At 44.5% G+C, this 15,861-nt stretch overlaps 1 protein-coding gene across 10 annotated transcripts in view; it reads right to left on the bottom strand.

Moving 5' to 3' along the window:
- The window catches only part of gramd2aa (GRAM domain containing 2Aa), a 54,015-nt gene extending 39,212 nt beyond the window's left edge, over positions 1 to 14,803 (bottom strand). For 2 of the 10 annotated variants that reach the window (XM_063070918.1, XM_063070924.1), the window contains exons 1-3: positions 14,583 to 14,803; positions 9,963 to 10,054; positions 8,773 to 8,836 (exon numbers count right to left, since the gene is read on the bottom strand). Coding sequence is in view for 6 of the 10 variants with exons in the window: in XM_063070916.1 (XP_062926986.1) it covers positions 8,773 to 8,836; positions 9,658 to 9,730 (137 nt within the window). In the remaining 4 variants the exon portion in view is untranslated. Of the gene's footprint in view, positions 1 to 8,772; positions 8,837 to 9,657; positions 9,866 to 9,962; positions 10,055 to 10,538; positions 10,580 to 10,704; positions 10,728 to 14,582 lie in introns of those variants that run through there. The other 8 variants (XR_010020896.1, XM_063070915.1, XM_063070917.1 and 5 more) reach the window with 7 other exon arrangements.
- Between the last annotated feature and the right edge of the window lie 1,058 nt (positions 14,804 to 15,861).

Genomic DNA, 15,861 nt, shown 5'->3' with positions numbered 1-15,861 from the left:
TTTCAAAAAAGAGTTAGATAGAGCTCTTAAGGATAGCGGAGTCAAGGGATATGGGGAGAAGGCAGGAAAAGGGTACTGATTGTGGATGATCAGCCATGATCACAGTGAATGGCGGTGCTGGCTCGAAGGGCTGAATGGCCTACTCCTGCACCTATTGTCTATTGTCTAGTATTCAACAAGCGCTTCGGCTCGCGGTGTTATGCCGGCATTTTAACCTACTTCAAGATCAATTTAACCCCTCCTACAAAACCTACCAATCTGTGCATCTTTGGGACATGGAAGGGGCACTGGAGCACCCAAAGGAAATCTGCACGGCCAGAAGGAGAGCATGCAAACCTGACAGGGACAGCACCGGAGGAATTGGGACTGAACCCAGTCACTGGAGACTGGAGCAACAGGACCACCTGCTATACCACCATGCCACACATCTATACAGCAATCCAGCAACAAGAAGCTCCCACATCTCAGCCATGCTGGCTCTCAGAATGACTGTGTGATTGACCAGGGGCAATTTACAGTTGCCCCGGTGTGGGGGGTGAGAAGTAGAATCGGGGGCAGGGTTTGGGAGTTGATGGGAATGTGAGGAGATTAAAAAATGGGATTGGTGTAATTATAGACAGAGGATATGCCTCATGCTGTTTAATTGCAACTCTATGAAAGAAAAACATTCAAGAAAACGGCATGTAAACTGTGGCACCACAATACAGTGACTGGCACAGTAAACAGGGTACAAAGCTTCTCAGTAAAGGCTTATCTTCTTTAAATAGTACCCATGCAAAAAGGATTCCAATTAAATTACAGCCGCATTAAGGCATCAAATACCAGCTGAGGAACACAAATAAAGTACTCAAGTCTGTCTTCTCTTAGCATTCGTAACGGTGGGAGACATGATCGGCTGCTTGTTGGCACAGAGCTACCGCACAATGGGAACAGTGTATTCTCTGGAGCCCAAACCCTCATCTACAACCAAAGCTCCAAGCAGAGAATGTACAGAGGAAGTCTATAACTCTCCAGTGGAAGGGGAGGGGAATGGAAATTTCCACTGCAGAGTAGAAAGCTTTTTTTAAGTTTCTGCTTTGTATTTAAAAGGTATCTTAAAGGGGGGAATAAGAAAAGATTTTCATATTTGCTGAACTTTGCCTGGATGAAGAGGTCACCTGGAAAGTCCATTAGCAAGGAGGCTATACTGTGAGAAGAATGATTGTCAACATACATTTAGTTTTCACTAAATTTAGATCACCATCATATGCACCGTGAGAAAAAGGCTTCTCACAGAATGCCCTTGTAAACTGCAAAACACAGCTAACATCTCTGTGGCTCATAATCCAGCTCCAATGATCCACTGATCATCTAAAAAACAACTCTACTATCTAGCTATAATATTCCACTAACTAGTTGCACTACTCCACTAAGCACCCCTTACTGGGTTACCCACCATACTAAACATTCTGCTATAACAGCAGAAAATTCTGGAAAAAATGCGCCAGCAAGTGAGGCAGCATCTGTGGAAAGAGAACTTAATGCTTTGGAACTGTGGGCCTTCAGTGTATCCCAAATGTTGATTATTTCCCTCTCCACAGACACTAGCCAACTTGCTGAGTTTTTCCCAGATGTTTTGTTTTTGTGTGTTTTCTGGCACCTGCAGTTTTTTTAAAAAATATATAGATACCCTTACTAGCTGCAATATACACTACAAAGTAAAAATTATCTTTATTTTCACATGTATACCAAACTATACAATGAAATGTGTTACTTGTGTCATGACCAACACAGTCCAAAGTTGTACTGGGGTGGGGTGGGGTTGGGGGGGGGGGGGAAGAGAGACAGTCACGAGTATCGCCATGCTTTTTTGTGCCAAAATGGCTTGCCCACAACTTACTAACCCTAACCTGTATGCCTTTGGAATGTGGGAGGAAATGCACGTGGTCACCGGGAGGACGTACAAATTCCTTACAGACAGCAGTGGGAATTGAACCCTAATCGCTGGCACTGTGAAGTGTACTTCTCTATGCCAACAACTCATTGACCTCAACGCCACAATACTTGCTGCCCCATGTATCTCAGGCAGTCTTCCAATCTTCAGGGCCAGTCTGAGCAGGGTTGCCCAGTTTTCCTTCCCGGAAGACGCCTTGATTACCAGGGGAATCTAAATTAATCACTTTGGATTGAAAAGCCAGTAAACTGGTGAGGATCACAAAACTAATGGGGTGTCTTTAAAATCCGACTTATTGACTGAAGTTCTTTGGAGAAGACCATCATCCTTCCCTGGATGAATCCATGACTAGATCCACTGAAGTACTCAAGCACCCACCCAACCCACCACTACAAAGCACAGTAACAGGCCCACGGCAGTGGCCTATGCACTGGATTCAGACTTAGTGGAATTGCTGGCAAAACCTGCCAGGCTTCCATGAACACTGGAGGACTGTGGCTGAATTAGGATTCAAAACCACCTGTCCATGTATTAGCCTGACACGGCTGCATCAAATCATCGTGCTGTTCACCCAACGTCCCAGATCCCACTGTCCCACTCACTGGTTATGTTTTGCCCCACAAGCAGGGCATACCCTGCCTATGTTTCTCAAGGCCTTGGAAAAGCAGCCAACACAATCAAAGACCCCTCCCATCCCAGACATTCTCTCTTCTCCCACCCTCCAATCAGACTTTAGGGTGAGAGGGGACACAGGGCAACTTTTCATGCAGAAGGAAGTGAGTATAATGAATGAGCAAGTGGTTGGGGCAAGTACAACAGTACTCTTTAAGAAGCACTTGGTTAGGTACATGGAGGGGCAGGGCTTGGGGGAGATATGGGCCAAACACAGGAAACTGGGATAAGCTGTGTGAACCCTATGGTTATACCCCTCATGATTTCATAACACTATAGAAAGTCACCCCCAGAACTACCTACGCTCCAGGAAAAACTAACAACCTCTCCTTATAATTTTAAATCCTCCAGACCCAGCAACATCTTGTTACATACCTCATGGATATCTTGTGACTGTCTTAGGAGGATGATGTAATGGTCTTTTGGAGGTCACCTGATGTAATTTTCCCACTGATGTGAGGTCACCTGATGACCTGTTCTCACCGGGTATACAAGTATAGACCCCTGGTGACGCAGTTAGTTTCCCAGTTAGAACGTTAGCCAGATACTCCGCTCCACAGTGTATTTGCTTTATGACGCAGTTTCAATTTAAAACGGAGTTTTACATTCTATTGTAAGGTACAATAGTGTTGGGCCGGCAGTTAATCAATCGCTGCCGGGTTTGTTGATGTATCTTTTCAGTAGTATTAGAGAGTGAAGACAGGAACCTGATCCAGTCGTTCGATGGTTGAAAGGATCGACCATTATTGAACTTGTTCAAGAAAAAGTGATCTGCATGCGATAGCCTCTGCTAAAAGTGGCAGAAAAGGCTGTAGAGGATCTAGTATCTAGAGGGAAAGGTCAGTGCCTTTAAACCGTTTTACTTCCGTTGTCGTGAATCCTGCGGACAAGGCAGGATCCGGCTGGGACTGGCGTGATGTTGTGTCTTCGAGGAATTCTTTACTTCAGAAAAGTCTCTCCCAATTGACTGTATAAATCTCTTGGACTTTCGAATTTACCATTCTAAAAACTGTGTTTGAATTTACCGCTTTAAGAACTGTTTTCCCATTTACCACTTTAAGAACTAGTATTGAGTGGTGGTTTGTTAAATGGCCGCATAGCAGTTTACTTCCGGTTAAGTGTTTCATTTTTTTTAAAATTGTTTTTATAAAACCTGACTCAATTCAATTCTATATTCATTGTTGCCGGTCACGTGACAATCTTCACAAAACCTATCCTGCAAAAAGTGTCTATCCAAAATAGTTAAATTCAAAATAGAAGGTGGAAGAAGCCATCCAAGTTAGACAACTAGGTGCTGCCACTAGCATTTACATTGGGCACAACAGTACAGAAGACCCCAGGTAGGACATAGTGGAAGTGAAATGAAAAATTAAAATGGCAGACAACAGGAAACTGAGGGTCACTCTTTTGAACTCAGCAGGAGTGCTCTGTAAAGTGATCACAGAGTCTGGGTATGGTGTTTCCAGCGGGGAGCAGTCTGTATTGTGAGCACCCAATTTATTTATATATCACTTTTCACATCTCAAAACATTCCAACTAATGAAGACTTTTGAAGTACAGTCATTGTTTTTAACGTGGCAATATTTAGATATATTTGAATATAGTTTAAATGCAACGCCAAAAGTACAGAGCTTTAAAAATCCTACAGTTGATTACAAGTACAGTAATGCTTCACAAAGCTTGTCTGGGCACATAGTACTTCAAACCAGTTTACACAAGACTGCAACTTGTACTTCCACACAGATGAGATCACCATGTGATTTTCGAGCACATCCTGAGTTGATTCATACTGTACAATCCCCCAGCCTTCCCAAAGTGAAGATCGCTGGGTCTTTCTGACAAGAAACTTCCTCTATCACTTGATTCTTCTTACTTAACACAAACTCAAGGGAAACATTGGAGCAGTTTACATAGTTTGCATAGTTATTATTATTGCCTACCTAAGCAGAAGGAATAGGTATTGGTCCTTTATGCCTGCTCTAGTATTCTTCAAGATCATGGCTGATCTCTCTGCTATTTTCCAGTACTATCCTTGTATCCCAATTCCCTTAAGGTCTAGAAATCTATCAATCTCCATTTTGAAAGAATCCTTCAACACTCACCAGGGTACAGAATTCCAAAGATTCACCATCCTCCAAGTAAAGATATTTTTCCTCATCTTTATCTAACTGACCTATCCCCTCATTCTTAAATTGCTCCCACACCCAGTTCTAGACTCCTCAGTCAGAGTAAATACCCTCCCCATAGTAATCATGTTGAGTTCTTCAAGAATTTTATAAGTTTCAGTGAGTATTCTAAACATAGGCCTGATCAGTTCAACATCTTCTCATGTGCCAAACTCCTTTGCCAAATCATTGATGCAGATCATGGATGGCTGGGGTTCCAAGCATTAGATCCATGTGATCTGCTACTGTTCATTGCCTGTGGCTTGTTTATTCCCATTCTTTACCATCTCTCCAATGATAAATTCCCAACCAACGGCAGTAAATGATACCATGATTCCACGTACTCTGTTGGCCAAACTTCTACATGGAACAACATCAAAAGCCTTCTGAAAACATATTCATCCACCCTTTTCTCTTAGCTGCTCTACTAGTCACAACTTCAAAGGACTTCAACTGATTCAGTCAAACATAATTGCCCTTTCATAAATCCATGCTAACTCTACTCAATCTTACTATTCTTTTCAAGACTTTGTTATTATATCTTTCTGATGGTGTACAAAATCCTGAGGAGTATTGGTAAACGGTCAGACCTTTTTTTCCCCATAATACAGGGGTTTAAAACTAGAAGGCACAGGTTTAAGGTGAGGGGAAAATTTTAAAAAGACCAGAGGAGCAAATTCTTCTGATCGAGGACGGGGTGCATATTGAATGAGCTGCCAATGGAAGCGGTTGAGGAAGGAACAATGGCAACGTTTCAACGACATTTTGACCGGTACATGGATAGAAAAGATTTAGGGAGGTATGGACCAAATATAAACAAATGGGATTAGCTTAGAGGGGCATCATGGGCAGCATGGACAAGTTGGCTATTTCTGTCCTGTATTGCCCTATGAGTCTTCATTATAGATTCCAGCAATTCCCCTGGCATTAGGCTAACAGGACAGCTGTTTCTTGTCTACTCTCCCTTTCTCCTATAATGGAGTCACATTTACTACACCCTCCAATCCACTGGAACAGTTCCAGCAGCCACAGAGTTCTGGAAGATGACACTAGAGTTTTCACAATCTCTGAAACCAGCTCTTTCAAAATGCTGGAATGGGACATTATGTCTTTGAGATTTATCAGTGCTCAATCTCACCAACTCCTGTCCTGTGATTTATTTGACTAAAACTTCAACTTTCATTCTCGCTGTAGCCTCAAACTTTTAACTGAAAAGAGCAGCACATCCTCTATAAAATAATTGGGCAAATACTCCAAAGCAACAACTTCTGGATATTATGAAATTATGGAAAATAGCTCTACAAAGTGTCAGCAGTCAGATTGGGCCAAAGGGCCTATGTTTTATGACCCTCTGATCCTCTATATTTTGTGGAAAATAAATTCCTGTGCTGAATTACTTCTATAAAGCCATCACTACACTGGGTAAACCAATAAATCACTCCATACACCTTACATTTGCATGCACTTCCTGATTATAAAGCATTGTTTCTATGGTCATATCTATTAACTTTGGTAATAAAGTGATGTATCCCCATATATGACGGTACTACACTGGAAGATAACAGCGTAATATGTTAACCCTCCACTCTCAATCTGTGCTGTTTGGACTTAGATTTAAACTAGATTTATTTTGACTCATTTGTTAAGAGTCCTGCAGAAGACTGAGTAGTTTACATATTTAACAAATGCCTTGCTTTAGATAAAGAATGCCCTACATAAGTGAGGTATATGTCACAGATACATCTGTTTGGGTCAAATACCAAACCAAATATTATCAAACAGCAGCAGCAGACACCAAGAACGAGGAGAAAAATCAATGAAAATCTGCACCTTTTTAAATATCCTAAGATGTTTCATTCTGAGCAAGAGAAAAATCTGCAGATGCAGGAAATCCAAGCAACACACACAGAATGCTGGAGGAACTCAGCAGGCCAGGCAGCATCTATGGAAAAGAAAAAGAGTAGTCGATGTTTTGGGGCCAAGACTCTTCAGCAGGACTGGAGAAAAAAAGCTGAGGAGTAGATTGAAAAGGTGAGGGGAGGGGAGAGAGAAACACAAGATGATGGGTGAAACCTGAAGGGGGAGGGATGAAGTACAGAACTGGGAGGTTGATTGGTGAAAGAGATACAGAGCTGGAGAAGGGGGAGTCTGATAGAAGAGGACAGAAGGCCATGGAAGAAAGAAAAGTGGGGAGTAGCACCAGAGGGAGGCGATGGGCAGACAAGGAGAGAAGGAGAGAGAGGGAAATGGGAATGGGAAATGGTGAGGGGGGGGGCATTACTAGAAGTTTGAGAATTTGATGTTCATGCCATCAGTTTGGAAGCTACCCAGACAGAATATAAGGTGTTGTTCCTCCAACTTAAGTGTGGCCTCATCGCAACATATCGGAATGGGAATGGGAAGTGGAATTAAAATTGGTGGCCACTTAAGGATCCCGCTTGTTCTGGCAAACGGAGCACAGTAAAGCGACCACCAAGCACATATTCCCACCCCCCCCACCACGTTCTGCTTTCCCTACACGACTCTATTGTCCATTCATCTTTCCCCACTGATCTCCCTCCTGGCACTTATCCCTGCAAGCGGAATAAATGCTATACCTACCCCGACACCTCCCTTATTACCATTCAGGGCCCCTAACAGTCATTCCAGATGAGGTGGCAGTTCACCTGCGAGTCTGTTGAGGTCATATACTGTGTCCGGTGTGGCTGCTTCGCTGAGCATCTACGCTCTGTCCACCAGGAAAAAAAAATGGGATCTCCCAGTGGCCACCCATTTTAATTCCACTTCCCATTCCAATATGTCTATCCATGGCCTCCTCTACTGTCGGGATAAGGCCACACTTAGGTTGGAGGAACACCACCTTCTATTCCATCTGGGTATTCCAACCTGATGGCACGAACATCGATTTCTCAAACTTCCAGTCATGCCTCCACCCCTGCACTTCCCCATTCCCCATCTCCTTTTCCCTCTCTCACCTCATCTCCTTGCCCATCCATCACCTCCCTCTAGTGCTCCTCCCCACTCTTCTTTCTACCATGGCCTTCTGTCCTCTTCTATCAGACTCCCCCTTCTCCAGTTGTAATTCTCTTTCACCATTTAACTTCCCAGCTATTTACTTCATCACCTTGTGTTCCTCCCTCCCCCCGCCTTTTAAACCTACTCCTCAGCCTTTTTTCCTTCAGTCCTGCCGAAGGGTCTCGGCCCAAAACGTCGACTGTACTCTTATAGATACTGCCTGGCTTGCTGAGTTACTCCAGCTATTTTTGTGGCTGTTTCAACAGGAGAGTTAGCAGACAAAAATTTACACTAAATTGCAGGGAGTGTTGAGGGGCCAGAAAAATCTCAGAGAGCACTTTAAGGAGAAGAGACTGAAATAAAAAGAACAATCGGAGTGACTTCACCACAAAGATTCTGCATTCCACAATGAGCTCCCGTGACAGGCAATAAACCAGCTACTCATTAGTAATTACAAAACCTCTTGAATTTCTCCATAAAAAGATTGGCTAACAGCAATCAATGAACAGCAGTGGGAAGACGACCAAAACTTAGACCAGGCCTGAAATACAGCCACAATTGTGAATAGAATACAAGTTATGATCCCATAAACAGAATATAATAATCAAGGAACTCCTGGTCTTTTTAAATCATTACAGCAAGAATGGTTGTCTTGAGAGGGCAGATGGGACTTAGTTTGGCATCAGATCCTAAAGGGAGCACCTTAGTTGGTTGCTGCACTGGAGTACCAGTCTGGAGTTTGATCCAAACTTCCTAAGCATCTTGTGAAACCACAAACTAACCTGAGGAGAGAGTGGAATCCAATGAACTGCTGTAGTAAGGAAGGCAGAGTCGCGGGGGAGGGGAAGGAGAAACAGAATATAACCAAGCGGAAAACAGAGAACAGTAATCCAATCTAGCGTGCAATGTTCCAACATAAAGCACCTGGGCCGTGTGCTCATCTGAATGATGCACTGACAGCCGGTACAATCTTCCTCAATGACGCACCTGTTGGAGAGTTGACCTCTGCAGGAACTTAGATCAGGCGGCAGGATAAACCCAGAGGTCACAGCTAAAAAAACAAGGGAAGAACCAAGAGTGGCATGAAAAAAAAACTGTCTAGGTACAGGGTGTGATTGCCATCTGCAAATGTTATGGAGGCAGGTTGTGATGTAGCTTTCCAGAAGAAACTAGAGAAAAACTTGCAATGGCTACAAAGAAAGAGCCAGAAGTGGAAACATATTACTCAGGCAGAGACGAGATGGGCTGAATGGCCTGCTTGTTTGTTGTGATTGTTCATCTTCATTCTGCTTTTGGGGGCACCACACATCCCTATAAGCAAACAGCCCACCCCAGGGGACCCTAGGTATAGGCAGATAGTTCCTACCAGAGAGACCCCGGCTACAGTCAGCCCTCAAGAGGCCCTGATACAGGCAGGCAGGACCACCCACCTCCCAATACCGAGGTGCCGTGCAACAGGCAGACAGAACACTCCCCCACCCACCCCCCACATGGGTCCGTGGCTACAGACAGACAACCCCCACCACCCCGAGGGACTGGCTAGAGACTAGGACAGCCCCCGAGGAGCCACGGCTGCAGGCAGAAATCCCCTCCATCTCCCTCCGCCTCCGCCTCCCGCCCCCGGGCCCGCCGGCGACCGCGTGGTCACGTGGCCTTCCCTCCCCAGCGGCGGCTGCTCCCTCTCTGCCGACTGAAATACCAATTAAAGGGGCAGAATTTAAAGGCGATCTCGCCTCACGCCACAACACCCCCTCCCCACACACACTGCCGTTTCCCGGCCTGCTCGCCCTCCTCACTGCCGTGCTCCAGAAGTACAGAGAACTCCTCGGGGAGTCTGCTCGCCAGTTAATTCGCTCGGCCGAGGCCCGTTACCATGACAATTAGACGAAGTGGGCCGCGGGGTCCGCACTGAGGGGAACCTTGCTGCAGATCCCGGGACCAACATACCCCGTCCCTGCCACCGGGTATGTTGTGGATGGGGGGGTATCTACCGTCGCTAGGGTATCTATTGTAAGCTTGAGGAGGAAAATAAGCGTCCAGTGCTGCAGCCGAGACCTCTCCCCCCCCCCCCCGGTCGGGTTACAAACTTCTGCAAAAGTAACCGGAGACGGCGGGGAGCGCGACATCGGCAGGCTGGTAATCCACACACCAGCACCAACAGGCGAACGGTGACTCACTTTTGGCTGTTCATCTTGCCTCTGCTTCTGAGAGTAGTCATCCCATCCTCCGCTGCCAGCGTGCCCACAGCCGGGTGTGTTTGTCAGCAGAGCTGCGGGAAGGTTGAAGGAAAATAGATCCGAGTTCAGCAGTGCAACCTGGCAGGGTGTGGCTAGAAAACAAAATATTCAAACCACCTCCCACACCAAACCGCAAACTACAGAATTAACACCAGGGCACGACATGGATCCACCTCGCACCTGGGAGAGGATTCGGTGAAGGCTCAAGTGACCTTTCACACTGCAGCTGACGGTCTAACACGAAACAAAAAGAGAAAATACTTTTTCTTTAAACTGGGAAGTGAATGGAATTCCAGGGAGGGAGTCCCAAGGACTGAGATAGCACCAGACCCAAAACCAAAGACTATAAGATATAGGAAAAGAATTTGACAATTCAGCCCCAGGGGTTTGCTCTGCCATTCAATCACGGCTACTTTTGTTTTAAACACCCCCCCCCCAACCCCATTCTACCACCTTCTCCTCTTTAACTTCCTTATCAATCTGGAGTTGATCAATCTCTGCCTTAAATACACCCACCGACTTGACTTTCATGGATGTGTGTAGCAACAAGTTCCACAGATTCCCCTGGCTGAAATTGCCCTTCACTTCAGTTCTGTGCCCTCACATTCTCCTAACTCTGTCCAGGCCTTTCATTTTTAGTATTTGATCAGAGATTATCTACAGAGCCAGCATATGTACCTACTTGAAGCTGAACCAAGGGAAAGATCCAATGAGATGCTTCACTGCCCACACTCAGAGCTGAAGTACTCTGGCCCTCAAAGGCATCAATTGAGAGACCAGCTTTCCAATTGGTCCCAGAAGTGAACTGCCCCCTTTTGCTAGCAGCCAGTACTAAGATCGCCCTTTCTCTGAGGGATTATAATACAAGACCTTTTGCTACTGATTAATTCTGAAACAGAGTCTGTAGGGCAGAATAAATATTCCACACAAAAAAAAGTACCACAACAATCCCCCTTTGATTGCTTGAGTATGTGATTGTGCTGTAGAGATGCTGAAGTGATTTGCAGGACCTTCAGCCCAGAACATGGTGCTAAATTAAACAAACTCTTCTGCCTGCACATAATCCATATCCCTTCATTGTCCGTACATGCATGTGTCCACCCAAAATCCTCTTTAAGAGGCACTATCGTATCAGTTCCATCACTATGCTTGCAGCCTGTTCCAGTCACCTACCATTCTCTATGAAAATACTTGCTGCTGATCTCACTTAAGCTTTCCCCTCTCACCTTAAATGCATGTCCTCTAGTGTTTGACATCTTTTTTTTTAAACCACATTGCCCGGCTTGGAAAAATATAATCATGATTGGATAGGTTAGGCTTATTTTCCCTGGGAGTGTCAGTAGCTAAGGGGCTACCTGAAAATCTAGAATTAAGAAACGCCTTAATAGGGTAAGTGTATCAAAAATCATGAGAACAAAGGTTTAAGGTAGATCTGAGATCAAAGTGGTTGATACCTGGAACGTACTGACACAGGAAGCAGTGGAATCAGATAGTTACTGTATTTAGACACTTAAGACACTTAAATAGGCAAATGGGATTAATATAACCATATAACAATTACAGCACGGAAACAGGCCATCTCGGTCCTAGTCCGTACTGAACGCTTACTCTCACCTAGTCCCACTGACCTGAACTCAGCCCATAACCCTCCATTCCCTTCCTGTCCATATACCTATCCAATTTTACTTTAAGTGACAATATCGAGCCTTCCTCAACCAACAATTTAGTTGGGCAGAAAAGTCTAAATGGTCTTGGTGGACCAAAGAGCACTTTTCTCTATAGACATACCTATTATTTAACCTTCATATTGACAAGAACACAGGTATCACTAGCAGGGTTCAGAACTCCAGATACAAATGTCATCCAATATGTTTCAAAATAAATAGAAAATGCTGGGGATACTCAGCAGGTCAGGCAGCATCTAATGAAGAGAGATATTCCATCAGAACTGTTACAAAATGTAGCATACAGTTTTGTAGCCTTTGACAACCTGCCCAATTTTGTTGGTTTGAAGGGGTTTTAATTCTCATTGTAGTGGATGATTACAGAATGATTTCCACATTGAGGGAGGCCGTTTGGCCCACGAAGTCCCAACTAGCTGTTTGTAAGCACAATCCAACCAAGCCCACCCCCCACCCTCTCTCCATTACCCTACATGTAATTTCACTCCTGTTTGGAATTGTGCCTGGAACTATTACAATGAGGGAGGATAGATAGGTGGTGAGGAGTACCACTGGTATGGCTCAGGGTCACTGTTTTATTTCCTGTAAGTTCCCACAGGATAAATAAACAATGATTGTCACATAAACAAAAATTATGCTTTACCCATTTGTCAGTAGTATTACGAATACCACATACACTATCTTTGTATATTGGAATTATGGGCAGGCTAATAGAATGGTCAGGTAGGTGACAAATGCAGTTTAATGCCGGAACAGTTAAGTGTTACATTTTTGCAGGAAAAAGTGATCTAAATGAGAATGCAGAATTTTGAAAAGGGTACAAGAACAGAGTTCTTGCTGGTGAATATTTATTGTTCCAGGGAAGTGACAGGGCAGGATCAGGGTACACAGAACAATGGCAATTGGGAAAAGAACCAGCAGCAACATAAGGATGGTTGAGAGGCTTTTGGAAGGCACAGCCAGCATAGTAGTGGGGGCAGATCCAGACAGGAGCCTGGTGAATTTGTGAAAAGGAAGAACTTGTAGGATGGGGAGAAGGAGTGGATTTAGCTAATTTGCTCTAGCATAGAGCAGTAGAGACTCTATGAGTCAAATGGCCTCCTTCACTGCTGCAGTCATCCAGTGTTACCATCCGTAAGGAATCAAAATTAAAACCTTACTTCAAAACACATCATTAAATAAACAATGTGAGTCAGGCGGCATCTATGGAAGGAAGTGGAGTTAACTTTTCGGAATGAGACCAGTCTCAATCTGAAACATCGACTCCACTTCCCTCCATAGATGCCGCCTGACCAGCTGAGCTCCTCCAACATTTTTGTGTGTTTCTCCAGATTCCACCTTGTTTCTCCATTAAACACACAATATTGGGGCAGCTTGTGTAAGACATAATATGCTAGGCTGTATTTTGTAATGCATTTCCAGTGAAACATTAACAGTTTCTCAGTCCACAGATGCTGCCTGGCCTGCAGAATATTTTCAGCACTCCTCGTTAACTGCTGCATGCACAGGTTTACTACAATGCAGCACGTATGAGAGAGGTAGGACAAAATCGAGTTGTTTTATCTGTACCTTCAGAAGCTGATGAGTAGCCTGATAGAAGTTTATAAAATTATGAGAGGCAAAGACAAGGTAGAAAGGTCATAACAGTACATCAAAGGAGCAAGATCTTCAGTCCATGATGTCTGTTCTGAGAATGATGCCAAATTAAACTAATCTCTTCTGCCTACACTTGATCCATTTCCCTCCATTCCTTGTACTCACCTTATGTGCTCACCTTAGACACAACTATCGTATCTACTTACATAACCTTGGCCGTGTGTCCCAGGCACACACCACTGTGTATAAAAATTTGCCCTGAACATCCATTTTAAGCATTCTTCCTCTCTCTCTTTAAAGCTATGTCCTCCAGCATTCAACATTTCTACCCCAGTAAGAATATTTTCCCCACCCTATCTGAGCCTCTCACAATTTTATAAACTCCTCCATCTCTGACACTCTAGAGAAAACAACCCAGTTTGTCAAACTTCTCCTTATGGCTAACACTCTCTAATAATCCTGGCAGCATCCAAGTAAACCTCTTCTAAACCCATGGATAGTCAACAGCCTTTTCCCCAGGGTAGAAATGTCAGAGCGTGGAGTGATTTAAAAGCGAAGAAAGTGAAAACGACTTCACACTGAGAGTGGTGGGTAACTGGAATGAACTACCAGAGGGAGATGTTGACATGGGTACAATTATAATACTTAAAAGACATTCAGACAGGTAAATGGGCAGGAGAGGTTTAGATGGGTCAAATGGTGCAATTGTATCTGTTTCCTGGCAATCAGTTCCAAATGCAGAAATGGGGTGAGTTTAGAAAAGAACTTCGATTGGCATGGACAAGTTGGGCAAAGGGCTGTTCCAATACTGTACAAGCCTATAGTTGCAAGGTGAGAGAGGGGATAAGGTGACTTGGGGGTTGTGTTTTTTTATATTACACAAAGAGTAGTAGGTGCCAGGAAGTTACTGCTAGAAAACAGATACAATAGCAACATCCAAGAAGCATTCAGACACGACGGGCAGAGAGCGGACAGGTAGGATTAGTTAGGTTTGGGATCGGGCAGTCCACACGGTGGAACGAAAGGGCTTGTAATGTCCTGTAATGTTAGCGGTTCAGCGTCCCAGGTACAGGGTGTCCGCTGCCATTCAATACCCCAGGTCAGAGCGTTAGGAGTGGATCAGGTACCGAGGACTCGGCTCCTTTCTCTCACCCCAGTCACCCAGCGGTTGTTGTGAGGTTGGCCCGCCGTTAGGGTTCCCCCGGCTAGAGCCCGCCGTCTCGTCCTGTCCGTCCCCGGGAGGCAGCTCCGAATCGGCCAGGCAGCCCTGACTCCCCCTTACCTAGGTCACGCTGCCGGGTTTGAGCAAGGGCCGCTCCGCTCGTTCCGACTCGGTGCTGACGGCGCCGCTCGCTGGATCCCGGCTCCTTCCGGCAGTCGCTGGCAACCACAACCTGTTGCAGCCCGGCCGGCACAGGCCCTGCAGCACAGAACACACGATCAACGTGGCACCCTTCCTCTCCTCTCAGCTGGCCCACTGCATATACAACTCTCTTTGCCTTCCCCCACCCTAATTTGCCCTGTGTGTGGGTGGCAACATCTGGGGGGAGGAGCGGGGATAATTGGGAATGTGGGTGAACAGGTCATGGGGAAATTTAACAGAGGTCCGGGGTTGTCTTTGGGCTGGTACCGAATTGTTGGGCTGAAATCGCTGCCCCCTGTGTGGTAAGGAAGCACAGACCAACCTAGGGTTAGGAATATCCAATTTACGGATACCCCTCTAAACGAATGAGCCCCCATAATATTGTTAAATTTAAAAGTCCGACATATGTATATTTGTTCGTTTCTCTTCAGCCTAATGTCCATGACCAATGTCAGAAAGATCAAGGTGTCTTTTGAGCTAGTCCAATTGCCTGAATTTGTCTCAGATCCCTTTAAACTTTTCCTATTTATAAACTTGTTCAAGTGTCTTCTGAATGTTGTAATTCAAAGTAAGTTTATTATCGAAGTATCTATATGTCACCAAATACTAGCCAGAGATTCATTTTCTTGCAGGCATTCACAGTAGAACAAAGAAGTACAATAGAATCAATGAAAAAACTAAGACTGACAAATTGTGCAAATGTAAAAACAAACAATAAATAAATACCTTTATGACTGAATGAATGAAACTGAGAACATGAGTTGTAGAGTCCTTGAAGTTGTACCTGCCTCTACCACTTCATTCTGGCAGCTCTTAAACCTATGCTGTCCTGATTTGGTCACCCTTACCCTGGGAAAAAGACTGTGACCGTATCTATTCCAGCGAAAATAGCCCCACCCTTTCTATCCTCTAGACTCATTTTTTTTCTGCACTAACTATAGCTTAATGATATCCTTCCTATAGCGAAGAGACCAGAATTTGCACAATATTACAGGTTTGGTATCACCAATATCCTGTTAAGTTGCTTTTGTGATTTCAGATTATATTAGATAAAATCAAATATTATCAGTTACTAAACAAAATCTCACAATAGAAGCATCAAATTTAGCTCAGCTAAGTCATCCTCCATTACACAATAGTTCAGTTTTACTCTAATTCCTTGACAAAGTCTTGGTTTTCTTTCATGAAATTCCAAACT

The sequence above is a fragment of the Mobula hypostoma genome, chromosome 18 (genome assembly GCF_963921235.1).
Source record: "Mobula hypostoma chromosome 18, sMobHyp1.1, whole genome shotgun sequence".
Taxonomy (NCBI): domain Eukaryota; kingdom Metazoa; phylum Chordata; class Chondrichthyes; order Myliobatiformes; family Myliobatidae; genus Mobula; species Mobula hypostoma.
This window is presented reverse-complemented; position numbering and strand designations above follow the sequence as displayed.